Here is a 12,448-nt window from a genome sequence, read left to right as displayed (position 1 = left end):
TGGAAGAACGATCCCTGCTCACCACATCCCCTGGCACATAACTCGGAACCACCACCATTGATACGGACCTGCACCATTCTCGAGGCATAAGACCTGGGGAGGATTCAGAGTTGAACCAGCCTAAAGCGCGCTCTGATGGCTATTCCTCTGGGGCTCTGAAGGGCCTCCACCTTTTCATCATCCTCCAAAAGTCACACATCCGATTCCCAGGCCTCACTCAGGGAACCCAGACAATTCAGGGAGTTGTTTACCAATTTTTTGTTATTGAGTGACACCGCTTTCTCAATCATTGGAACAGTTCTGTTAACCCTTATACATGTTATAGAAGAAATATTTTATGGCCAAATTGGTGTAAATGTGGACTAGAATAGCAGTCTCACAAATTAATATGTGGTGAACATTCACAACGTGTAACTTGTCCATTTTTCCTCTTTGCATGTCCAAATGTGGAGAAGTGTGGCTCACCTGTTAGAGGAGGCAGACCCTGATGCAGAGGTCAGACCCGGGACCAGGGTTCAATTCCCGACGCGGCAGGGTCTTGAGCTCATAATGTCCACGGACTCGATAATTCTCGCCTCTGTGCCTACTCGAATCGTGGGTTCACACTCTGCAACTCTGGGCAATAGCTTGCTTAATCTCCACTACGGCCCCACCGCAATGGGATGCCTGGTCTTCACCTTGGGGATGCCCAGTAGGGGTAATCTCGCAGGGAAAGACCAGGACGGGTTCCCAAAGCAAGCGCCTTGAGACCTAAAGGTGATAAGGTGCTATACAAGAGCGTATGATTACGATTTGCCATTAGTACATCAAGTGCAGAGTAAAACAAGCACTTGCAAAGCTAATCATCTTGCTTTGCCAATGCTTGTTTTTTTCAGACCAATGTGTTGGTGCTGTCAACAACACTAGTGGCAGCCGGCCATCTTGAAAATGGAACTGGATTTTCTATAACGTCGTGATCATCTTGGAAGTATAGAAAATAGTGTTTGGCCATCTTGGAATGTTATATTCTATAATTCCAAAATACAATGTGATGCCCTCTTAGTCCATAACAAATATAGTCCCAAGAAGGCTGCCGTGCTACCTTTAAACGCAACAAGACAGCTATCTTGGAAGTATACGGTTAACATCCGTGCGAGGCCGAATCTTGTTCTCAGTAGTTCCAAGATGACTGCTACATTGCATGTCGGAAGTATGGGAAGATGATTAAACGTAATTTTCTATACTTTCAAAATGGCCACCACGCAGCATCTGCACACTAAAGAGATATGTAAGAATGGCAGGGGAGGAGGGTAGCAACAGAGGATGGGTGCTGAGAGAAACAACCGAGGGCGGGAGGTGAGTAGCAAAAGAGCGAGAGACATCGAGAAGAAAGAAGCAGGACATGCACTCTCATGGACTGCTGAGCCATCAGAGCTTGGTAGAAACAATGATACTCTCACTTCAGAAGCATTGACCTCATCAAGTTAAAAAAAAAACAGGAGAAATGCAGAACTGGTCAATGAATGGGGAGGAAAGCCATTGAATCTGGACTAGAGTGGAAGCAAGCCAACCAGTTGTGAGCAACGACCTGACCAAAGCCCAGTCTGTAGTATGGTATAGAGTGCGACAGAGGGCTGAAGCTGTAGTAAGGCCCAAAAACTCGATCAGTCCTATGGAAAGCTCGTGCAGGGCTGCAAGATAGCCAGTTCATATACTCTTAGCTCTGTCCCTCGCTCAACCGACTATTGGATTAAGGACTACATTTCACAAACCGAAACACCGCAGAAAAGAGGTTTTCGTTCCTGTTTGCAAAGTTGTCCCGTGCCTCTGCGTTTTTCAGATTAAAAAAACGTGTTCCTCTTTGAAAAAGTGTGTACTGCTTGCTGATGAAGGCAGAGCAGGTGCATAGCCCAGCTTCCATCTGAAAGTTCAGACCATAGATCCGTATTAAACGACCCGTAATGAAAGCCCTCGCACTCACGCACGCACACATACGCACTTTTTTCCGTTCCCCAGTGGTGTACAAAAACAGTTTGCATTCCCTTTTAGAAAGTAAATAAATCATGCCGTGTCTGTCTTTTACAGCTCATACAGAATATAGTTGAGGGCCTTATTACCATCTTTTTTATTGGGCTTAAGCTTCCATTACTCAAACTCCTCCAGACCTTTTACAACAGGTTATCTTACCATAGTGCAAGGATGTCTGCATTAAAGGCAGAATTGTTTTTGTGCAGGAAGGAATAACTTTCTGCCCTAAAACAATCCTTAGAAGCAGTTTCCCCTTTCTATGTGTGCTTCAGAATGCAGCATGCATTGTAAAGGGGAAGTAACAAAGAGAAATACAGATATTTCTTCTTGGTACTCCTGCTTCAGGAAGGGGAAGGAGGCGTAATGTTTTTGCACAATCCCGGGTTTACTCACATCAGTAAATTGGGGATTGTGTCGAAATCCATGGGTAGCTGCGTGAAGATGCCTATTCACAAACCATAGAACGCCTTCCCGACGCAAAGTAATGCAAGTCAGTGTGTTTCTTTGTATTTACTACATCACGCAAAGTGGCTCTGCATTGCTCAGCAAATGCCAAATAGAATTTTGCATCAGGGCTGCGTCATAAAAGTGACGCAACCCCAATGCCAAACATTAGTAACTCTGGGCCTGAATACCTCATGATCCAGACTGAAGTGAAGAGCAGTGGCAGCTGTCTCTATCACTTCATATTCAAAACCGCACAACAGTCGATGCTCCTTCATAATTTCCTTCTAGCAGACATAGAACTAGGAGGGATGGGAAGGAAGCCGAGGTTGGAAGAAGTAGAGAAATGAGAGGAGGAAGAGAAGGAAAATGGTAATGATGAATAAAAGGAGAAACAGAAGGAAATGAGTAGGCATGGCAGTGCAATAGTCCTGAGGACTGTAGAACCTTTAATATAAGGGCTGTGTATTATATATACATGCTTGGACTATCTGGAATTGAAAGTGGCATGCCAATATGTGCCGTACGTACTGTGGGCCCCTTCACTGTAGGGCCACCAGTCCTCTCATGTATTTATATCTTTCTAATGAAACCCCAGGGGCTGTATTATACAAGTGCCCCAGGGGCGCAATGGGCGTTTTTGTCTGCTTTGCATGCACCCGGGGCACTTTGGGATTACAGAAGGGACTGTAGATGCTTGTGCGGTCCCTTCTGTAATACCGATAACGTCAGCGTTATCTTCAGATGGCATTCCCTCATTTGCATGGAGGCATGCCCCATGCAAATGAGGGAATCCCTTTGCCTCTGTGCCCGCACCATATTACAGACACAGGCGCAGAGGCAAAAAAAAGTCTCAGGAGGCGCACGAACTGTGCACCATGGGGCACTGTCAGTGCGCCCCCTGATGGCAACCCTCTGCCGGGGATAAAGGTTGTCTTATGGACTTTCAAAACATCCTCTTGCAAGCGGGTGCAGTCACTCACTGCACCCTCCTGCAAGGGGATCGCTAATCCATTTTTAAAAAGTGCAGGCGGGTTGCCGTCTGCATTGTGAAAACATAGAGCGGCTTTAAAGCAGCCGCTCCGTTTTTCACCTGATGGGCTGCCCTGGGGGCAGCGTGTGTTCGCGGCTGCCCTGGGAAAGCGCAAGTTGCCGGTTGCCCTGGGGAATAGCAAGTTTGCGGCTGCCCTGAGGGCAGCGCCTTCATCATAATAAGGCGCATTTTCAATGTTTGCGCTGGGTGCACGTTTTAAAAGGTGTGTTTGGCACAAACAATACAATTGCACCTTTGTGTAATATGGCCTCAGATCTACTGACTTAACACAAACTCCTAAAGTACATGGGTGTCTACCTTCCACATCCCTCGGATAAAGTTCACTGAGCTAATGACAAATGTCTTGTCATCCCTCCAAAAGGACTCCAGCTAGAGTCAGTGTTTCTACACACTTTGCCATGAGAGGCATAAAACTTTTATGAGAAGGGCCTAACGATGATTTGTTTATATGAGTGGGGTGTACCTCAAGTACGTTGCATTTCATCTCTTGGTTTGACTTGACACAATTTTCATAGAGTTTGATGCAATCGATTTAGTTACTTGTATTGCATATTTGTGTTTTTGGGTCGTGTGTTGGACTTGTAATTGCCACTTGCTTTCTTTAGGCCAGTTGGATTTTTTTTACTGTTTGGTCCTCTTGTTTTATCCACACTAGTTTTATCGGGTTTCCCACCTTTGCAGTCTTGATTTTTGCCAAGGCACTGTGTGTTTGAATTCAGTAAGAAAATGGTGTTCCCCTGTACCTTTTAGAGATGTGTTTTCCATGGGGATAGCACATCTACGCTGCAGGTTATGTGACAATTCATTTGTGCTGGCCATTGGTTAATTTTGTATAAGAAGGGAGAGAGAAGGAGAGATTCATTCAGCTTCCATGAGGTTATAGTTTTAATCAAAAGGGGTAATGAATCACGTGTCTTAGTGACTTTAGGTTTCCTCCGAAGACCCTCATTTGCTCTAACTTGGGGTACGGTGTATATTGGTTCTCTGCCCTTCTAGTTAGGTGAATTGCATCTTCATTGGGTCTTTTTCCGCCTGAGTTTCCAGTTCTCCAGGCGATCTTCAATCCTTCACCTGGAGGGAGACCTTCTGGTTTACGACAGTCGTGAGAGATAGGTGAGAATTGCGGAAAAAAGGTGGATTTAAAAATACCTGTGTTCCTGTGTGTCATATTTTATTAAACAAAAAAGGGGTAACTTTAAAAATTAAAAATGGTGGATGTGTTAGTGGCCCACTGCACCTGCTGTAAGATTGTGATTGGTTGACATGTTTCGGCCCTAGGTTGCCCTTGTGGTTCAGGGGACCTTCTTCAGGACCATGGTGGGAGCGACTTCTTAATGGGATCGCTCTTGTAGAGTAGGTAGATTCACTCACCCTTATTCGTCACTGAGCTCATTTGCTCAAGCTGTGACATTGTTATAGGTGTAGACTGTACCTATACCTTTTTTAGGATACTTCTGTGGCTCCTTCGGGCAGGGGCGGGCGAATGCTCACCCTCTGTGGTGCTTCCTGCTTGTTAGTGCTGCCGCCGTCCTCCGTGACGCAGAGGACAGCGGCAGCACGGACACGCAGGAAGCACCAAATGATGATGCAATTCACCTAACTAGAAGGGCGGAGAACCAATATACACCACACCCCAAGTTAGAGTAAATGGTGGTCGTCAGAGGAAACGTAAAGACCCTGGAACGCTAAGACACGATATTCATTCCCCCTTTTGATTTAAACATTAGTTGATATCAGCAGATCATGATTATACGCCTGAGAACTAAGACCATGCTTAGAAACACTGCCTTGTGTTCCTAAAGCGTTTGTTAGGCTTACCAGATTGCACCAAGTTTGGTGGGGCTGCTGATTACCTTACTTGCCGTCCGGTATCCAAGAGAACCCATTTGACAGTCTATTTCACAAATGGCCCACCCACTTTCCATATGAAACTCGGGGCCAAACTGAGTGGACCAGTAAATCCTTGCCAGAAATCACCCTGGGTAATATTCCTGTTCCCGCTCATGCACAGCCTTGAAACGTACCAGGAGCAGCTGCAGCAGCAACACCAGCAGAAGCAGCAGGCGTTGGGACGGTTATTGCTGGCCGGTTGCACCATCGTTGGAGAAGGGTCATGCCGGGACATTGGAGACTGACGCTCTTCCGGATCCGGTCCAGTGTACTGGAGAAAGGAAGGGTAAACAAGAGTTAAAACTTTATCCAGTGTCAGCCCCAGTTATTCACATATCACCCAGTTGCTCTGATGTAGTGTTCTGAGTGAATTATCTTATGTGTCAAAATGCATTCATGCAATTTTCCCCTGAGATATTTTGCCAGCAAAAATGTGGCCAATTTATTTGAGGAAATGTACAGTTTCAATGTGACACATACTGTAATCGACGCGTTAAACACTGACGTTGAAAAAATCGGAATAGGTGGTATTTACCCCTCCTGGTAAATCCCCAATCCCTGGAGTTATTTACTGGACGTAGTAAATAACCCTAAGTTTCCCATGACTCATAATAAAAGCAACAACTTAAGGAAATGTGAACAGAAAAAAACCCACAATGGTTTTGTCACTATAGCATGACAATATATGTTATATAGATCAGTAAAGGAGGAAAAATAAAATCAAGCAAATATTTGAATTCACAACTCGTCAGTGATTGAATATGTGTCATATTAGAACTGGAACGACACTACTTGAAACTACCTAATGGACTAGCTGGAAGCACGTTCCAGCAGTGCCATTTTGGTATAGGTTTGTAACTACAGAACAAAAGCAGTGTGCCTTTTACATGTAGAGTTGTTTTAAAGACTGGTTCCAGAGGAAGACAAATCCGCAGGGAGGCAATAGATTGATTGCATCGACGAGAAGCAAATGTTGCTGCCTTTCCCTCTCATTTGACAGCAGAGGCAAAAAGCCATGTCACCAGGTGCAGTGAAATCCTAACATGACACCTACTTTCGTGTATGTTTACACCATTTGGGCACCATATTTTACATTTTAGCATTGCTTCCTACGACGCCGTGAACCTGAATGGAAACATGATGTATGTTTTTTTAAACAAGATTATCAAAAATTAAGATGTGTTAACCTATTTGGTGGCGGCTCCTCTGCTAAGGTGGAGGAGCGTTGCCTCACTGCTTTTATGAAGTGTAAATAAAGGAAATGTGCTGCTTTGCAGGCAGGGCTGCTCTGCTCTCGGAGCAGGGCAGGGGTGGAGTGGTTTGCCCACTCCAAGTGCGCATTGACTGTTTGGCCGGCCGTCTGGGGCCAGCCAAACAGCTATGCACACTTCGCATGTTATCCATACAGGCTGCATTACAGCCTGCATGGAGAACAGGAGGGAAGACTTTGGTAGCATGTTGGGCATACATTCTGGAGGGCAGTCAGGAGCCAATCTGGGCAGGTCCAAGCACAAAGATGACCAATTTGGGGGTTCTGATGCCTTTGATAGGCTAAACAGACCTTTCTTTGTGCAAGATGCACCGTACTCTGACCAACCCCAAGCTATTAGCCATTTCTGGAAGCCAAGCCTTGGGTACAACCCTCTCGCTTCTCCCATATACAGTCCCCGACCCGGATGACTCAAGCTGAGTTGGACGCAGCAGGGGAGCATTCGAGGCTGTGGAGCCCGTCTTCTGAGGGTTCCCCTCCTGCCTCTGCCTCTACTGATATGCCGAGCCCTCTAAATGACATCCTGGACCCAGAAGATTTAATCCATCCGAGATCCTCTGAGTGGGAGCCGGCCGCGAATGTAGAGTCTTACGGTGCAGCTAGGCTTCAGAAGCCTATTTATAAAGAGGTCAGGAACCGCCTTAGGGCCTAGTATCCTCGCCCTTCTTTGAAGGGCAAAATTGTCATGACCCCATAGCTGGATACCAAGATGGCTATATTCCTTGCCAAATACATGCAAGACCCTAAGAAGGTAATTGACCAGTCCAGGGCTTCTTGGCAGGACAAACTCTTGGATGTGACAGTCCCTCACGAAGATATTGGATATGGTGGAGGAAGCCAAGGTGGTGGGGTCATTTATCCCTCCGGATGTCCTCTCAGGCTGGGCCCATCTGGCCATTATTTTCAGGGGTGATGCTAATTGTGCCCTATCTACAGAACGCTGTAGATCGTTCCTTATTTTCGTTGAGCCTAAGCTGGGAGGATCTGACGTCATCTAAAGGGGTGGCAGTAGCGCAAGGGGGCCTCTTTGGGGACCCTTCATTAAAGAATTAGGGAATGCCCGGTAGTTAGAAACAGCAATACATAATGTAAAAATGGCCACAAAACAGTGTTGGCCTAAGAACAATGTTTGTTGAGTAGTACATTCACATCATCGAACAACCCCAAACTTCAGCCAGTCATGTGAATGCACCAGCACTCTTATTCCTACCACATTATACCATTCAGAAATTAGCTTTTTTGACATTCTGAGCGAACTCCCAGGCCTAGTTTTCAACCTCTGGTTCACAGTGAGGTTTTTCTGGGTATTTTCCTACCGGACTTAGGGAAATTTCAGTCATGTCACCTCCTCAGAAGAAGAAAAAAAGGTTTCTTTAATGCTGTGAATCCTGTGATTTAAGGTATCTTCTGCTGATTTGCACTTCAATTGCATTTACTTCCTTAGTCCATAAAATAAGGCTTCAAACTGTGACTTAGTTAAACCTTTCACGTCTAAAACTCTATGTGACTAAGACAGGTGTTTTGATTTAAATCTTCTATGCACAAGAGAGTTGGCCCTGCCTAAGGGAATTCTCTCCTCTTAGAGAAGATTCTGCTAGAAGTGAGACTATGAGATTTTCTGCAACAAAAGAAAAGGTGCATAAAAGAAAGCAACTGTAGGTGCCTGACATTCTTTACAAAACTACTTCCACTTCAAAAAAGCAGCACTCCTCTGTTGATGCAGCCTTTGACCGTTCAGCATCTGAAAAGGTGGTGCCAATGTCTTATCTCCTTTCCGACCTAAACCAGTACCCTCAGCAGCTTTCTCTGTGGTGACGAAGGCCTAGTCATCTTCTCCTCAACCGCTATCCTTGAACAATGTATGCCTATGACTTCCTTGTCTATGGTCACTTTGTCGACCAAGGCCCCTTCGTCATGGTCAGTCTCTACCACATCATTGAGGGTCACCACCTTGCCATCCGCTGTCACCTTTGTTACAGGGACTACAGGCTTTCCTTCAATGTCTGAAAAGCATATCAATCCTCATTTGCACGGACAACACTATGTTGATGCATTACATCGCAGTTACAAGGTCACACGTTCTATCAGAAGACGCTAAGCAACTGTGGGCCTAGGCACTGTCAAAAAACCGTGACCTTATAGTGGAGCATTTGACAGGTCTTCACAACAATCAGGCAGATGCTGTCTGTCAAACCCTCTCCGAGTTCCAGAAGTCCGAACCCTATGCCAACCAAGTACCGCAATTCTGTTGTAAATGGGGTCAGCCTCTGCTGGCTTTATTTCTTACTTGGAATAACAGGAAAATACATCTTTTTCCTGGAGGCGTTGCAAAGAAGGAATTCAAGAAGTGTTTTCTGTGACTTGACATCTTCTAGAAGAGTGGGAAAATTCAAACAAATCCAAAGTTTGCACCAATTTTGCCACTGGATTTCCACCTTAACAAGTTGGTGGTTCTCTGTGCCTTTTTCTCCAACTCATACCATAAATACAGACCAATACTTGTATCCCCTGGATATATGCATTTGCATTAAATATTATCTGAAGAAGACTAAGGACGTTAGAAGCACTCGTCAGGTCTTTGTAGCTTTTGCACATTGTGGCCCAGGCGGCAACAGCTGTCATCATGGCTGCCTGCCTGCATAGTCTTGTCACAAAAAGACAATTTGACCTCTATGAGCAAGAGGTACAACACACTTCACCAGAAGCATGTTCTTGACAGGAGTCCTCTATGCTGGTATGCCTCTACATAACATTTACTGTGCCGTGATCTGGAAAAATAAGCACTAGCCCAGCAAGCACATGTGCATGGATATTGATGGTTCAGCGGATTTATTTTAGTCGTACAAGCAGTTCTATGATGCCTCGTTCGATAAGGTAAGCCTTCTGTTTATGAATGGTGAACTGCTATTCTAATCCAAGCATGTGAATCTATGAAAGATCCAAAGGTAGAGAAGAAACAAGCTACTCATCTCTCAATACTGTCCTCCAGAGTTGATATCTTTCGTAGATTCACATGCGACCCAACCTCTTCACCAGCCATAGGCTTACCGAGCTGTGGCGACCTCTAAGGGGAATGAGAGTGCTGGGGCTGATTAGAAAAAGTTTGGGTGCTTTTCAATGATGGGAATATCCTACTAATTTAACACCTTTCTCGTGCCTCCGGCCATTTTAACAATGCTTTTTGCTGTTTTCAACTACCAGGGATTCCCAACTGACGATCAGAAATTATTCAGGCGTATGGACTAATTAAAATTCCAATGCTGCAGAACTATATTTTAAAGCTGCACAACTTGTTTCTTGTTGACCGCTCAGCCCTCCACAGGGCTTGGTCGCCCCACTCACTGCTGCCGCTCCTGCCTGCCTTTGCCGCCTCCTGCCTGCAGATTCCTTCGCTCGCTGCCCGCTGCTCCTGGGAATTTCCCGCTGCTCCTGGGAATTTCCCGCTGCCCGCTGCTTCTTGGAATTTCCCGCCGCTGCCTCCCTGCGGCCCCGCCCCCCTGTGATTCCATTCGCCGCCCCGCTCCCGCCACCCAGCTGCTCCTCCCTCCCGGCTCCTTACTTATGACGCCCCCAGAGCGACCGCGCAGCTGACGCGCGCAGCGGGAGCGCCTATTGAGCGCCGAAGGTGCGCCAAAGGTAAGCCCGTCTGCGCCCGTCCACGCCTGGCCCGCGCCCAGCGCCAGGACCCCTGGCCCTCCCCGCCGAGGCAAGACGACCCGACTTACCTACGACGACGCCACTCTCAACGCACTCAATGCCGGCCGGACCCACGCCTGCTGCCGAGCCACCCCGGGACGCACCCATGGACCCTTCACCTGCTGCACCTGCAAGTTCACCTGCCTCCGAACCTGCCCCGCACCCGCCAAGACAAACACCAGCAGCAACCACCTCAAGTGCATCCTGATCAACACCCGCTCCGTCCACAGACACGCCGTGGAACTCTGGAACCTCCTCGATGCTACATCACCGGACGTCGCCTTCCTCACGGAAACCTGGATGAACGCCTCCTCTGCACCCAACATCGCCATCGCCATCCCGGACGGGTACAAGATCATCAGGAGGGACCGCATCAACCAGACCGGAGGTGGCATCGCCATCGTCCACAGGAACACCATCCGCATCACGACCGACGCCAACAACTCCTTTGCCGCAGCCGAACATCTCCACTTCCAGATTCACACCGACCCTCAGAGGCACCCTCGTCTACAGACCCCCGGGACCACGCACACAATTCAGCGAAGACATCACAGACTTCATCAGCCCGCACGCCCTCCCCTCCACTGACTACATCCTCCTCGGGGACCTCAACTTCCACCTGGAGAACAACAAGGACCGCAACACCACCGCCCTGCTGGAAAACCTCGCCAACCTCGGACTCAAGCAACTGGTCAACACCCCCACCCACTACGCCGGCCACACGCTTGATCCCGTCTTCTTCTCCAGCAAGTACATCACCTTCAGCCACGCCACCGGACTCCACTGGACCGACCACAGCTGCGTCCACTTCAGCTTCAAAAGATCCACGACCCACCACCACCCGCAACAGGTACCTCACAGGATTTGGAGCAAGATCACCGCAGACCAGCTCACCACCTCCCTCAGCCAGAGCCCACCCGCCAACACAACGGACCCCAACGAAGCAGCCCGCAACTTCACACTGTGGCTGACCGCCTGCGCCGACGACCTCGCGCCACTAAAGAACCCTCCCAGCAGAGCAAGAAGGCATCCTGGTTCACCAACGACCTCAAGGACTCCAAGAAGACCTGCCGCACCCTCGAGAAAGCCTGGCTCCTCGACCGGACCACCGACAACATGACCGCCCTCAAACACGCTACCCGCAAGCACCACCAGCTCATCCGCACCACCAAGAAGAAATCCCTGAAGGAACGACTGGACAACAACGCCCACGACAGCAAAGAGCTCTTCACTATCGTCAAGGAGTTCTCCAACCCCAGCACCGGCACCAACGACATCACTCCGTCACAAGACCTCTGCGACTCCCTCGCCTCGTTCTTCCACCGCAAGATCGCCGACATCCACAACAGCTTCGGCGCCCCACCCACGCACCCAACCGTCGAACCAACTCCCCCCACCGCCACCCTTCGCACCTGGACCACGGTGACCACCGAAGACACAGCCCGCACGATGAACACCATCCACTCCGGATCACCGACCGACCCCTGCCCACACCACGTCTTCAACAAGGCCGACTCCGGGGAGGAGCCAAGCTCGCGAGCGAAATGGTCGCCTTATAGCTCGGCTCCGTCAGCCCTCTGGCCTGACTCGTCTATCCTGTTGTATATCCTGACCAGAGACGACACAATTCCGAAGAAAAAGCAACGCAGCGTTTCGCTTTTACTCACTGTGTTGCCTGGAGACTCCGGCGTGCAGCGGTTCCGAAGTTGTGCCCCCCGAAGAGACCTGGGCCTTCGTGGTGTTGAGACCGGGGCCTCGCCTATCGGATCTGGCCTGGCGTTGTGGTGACCGTCGGCCCCGGCCGAGAGACTGCGCCACTGGTGAGAGCCGTTGTGAGAACATCCCGGTGACCCTGATCCGGGCCCGCCTTGACGGCCGTGAGGCTGGTGCGGGGCGCGGTGCTCCGTGGACTGATCGTGTGTAGGGGTCCCCCCGCCGCTGCTCCGTCCATCGACCTTGGACCCTCGTCCTCGGACTCTGTTTGAGAGGAGCGCCAGCGATATTGCAGACGGCTTCCCGCCTTGGGCGAATCTCCTTTTTTCACCGAGACTGCCATTGCTGGGACCCCCGGAAATCTGTAAAGGCCC

At 48.7% G+C, this 12,448-nt stretch overlaps 1 protein-coding gene across 2 annotated transcripts in view; it reads right to left on the bottom strand.

The window, feature by feature from the left end:
- RGS19 (regulator of G protein signaling 19) overlaps positions 1-12,448 on the bottom strand; it is a 265,173-nt gene that overhangs the window by 44,408 nt on the left and 208,317 nt on the right. For both annotated transcript variants that reach the window (XM_078651657.1, XM_078651658.1), the window contains one exon: positions 5,530-5,666. In XM_078651657.1, the coding sequence (XP_078507783.1) occupies positions 5,530-5,666 (137 nt within the window). The remainder of the gene's footprint in view (positions 1-5,529; positions 5,667-12,448) is intronic.

Source organism: Lissotriton helveticus, chromosome 7 (genome assembly GCF_964261635.1).
Source record: "Lissotriton helveticus chromosome 7, aLisHel1.1, whole genome shotgun sequence".
Lineage (NCBI taxonomy): Eukaryota > Metazoa > Chordata > Amphibia > Caudata > Salamandridae > Lissotriton > Lissotriton helveticus.
This window is presented reverse-complemented; position numbering and strand designations above follow the sequence as displayed.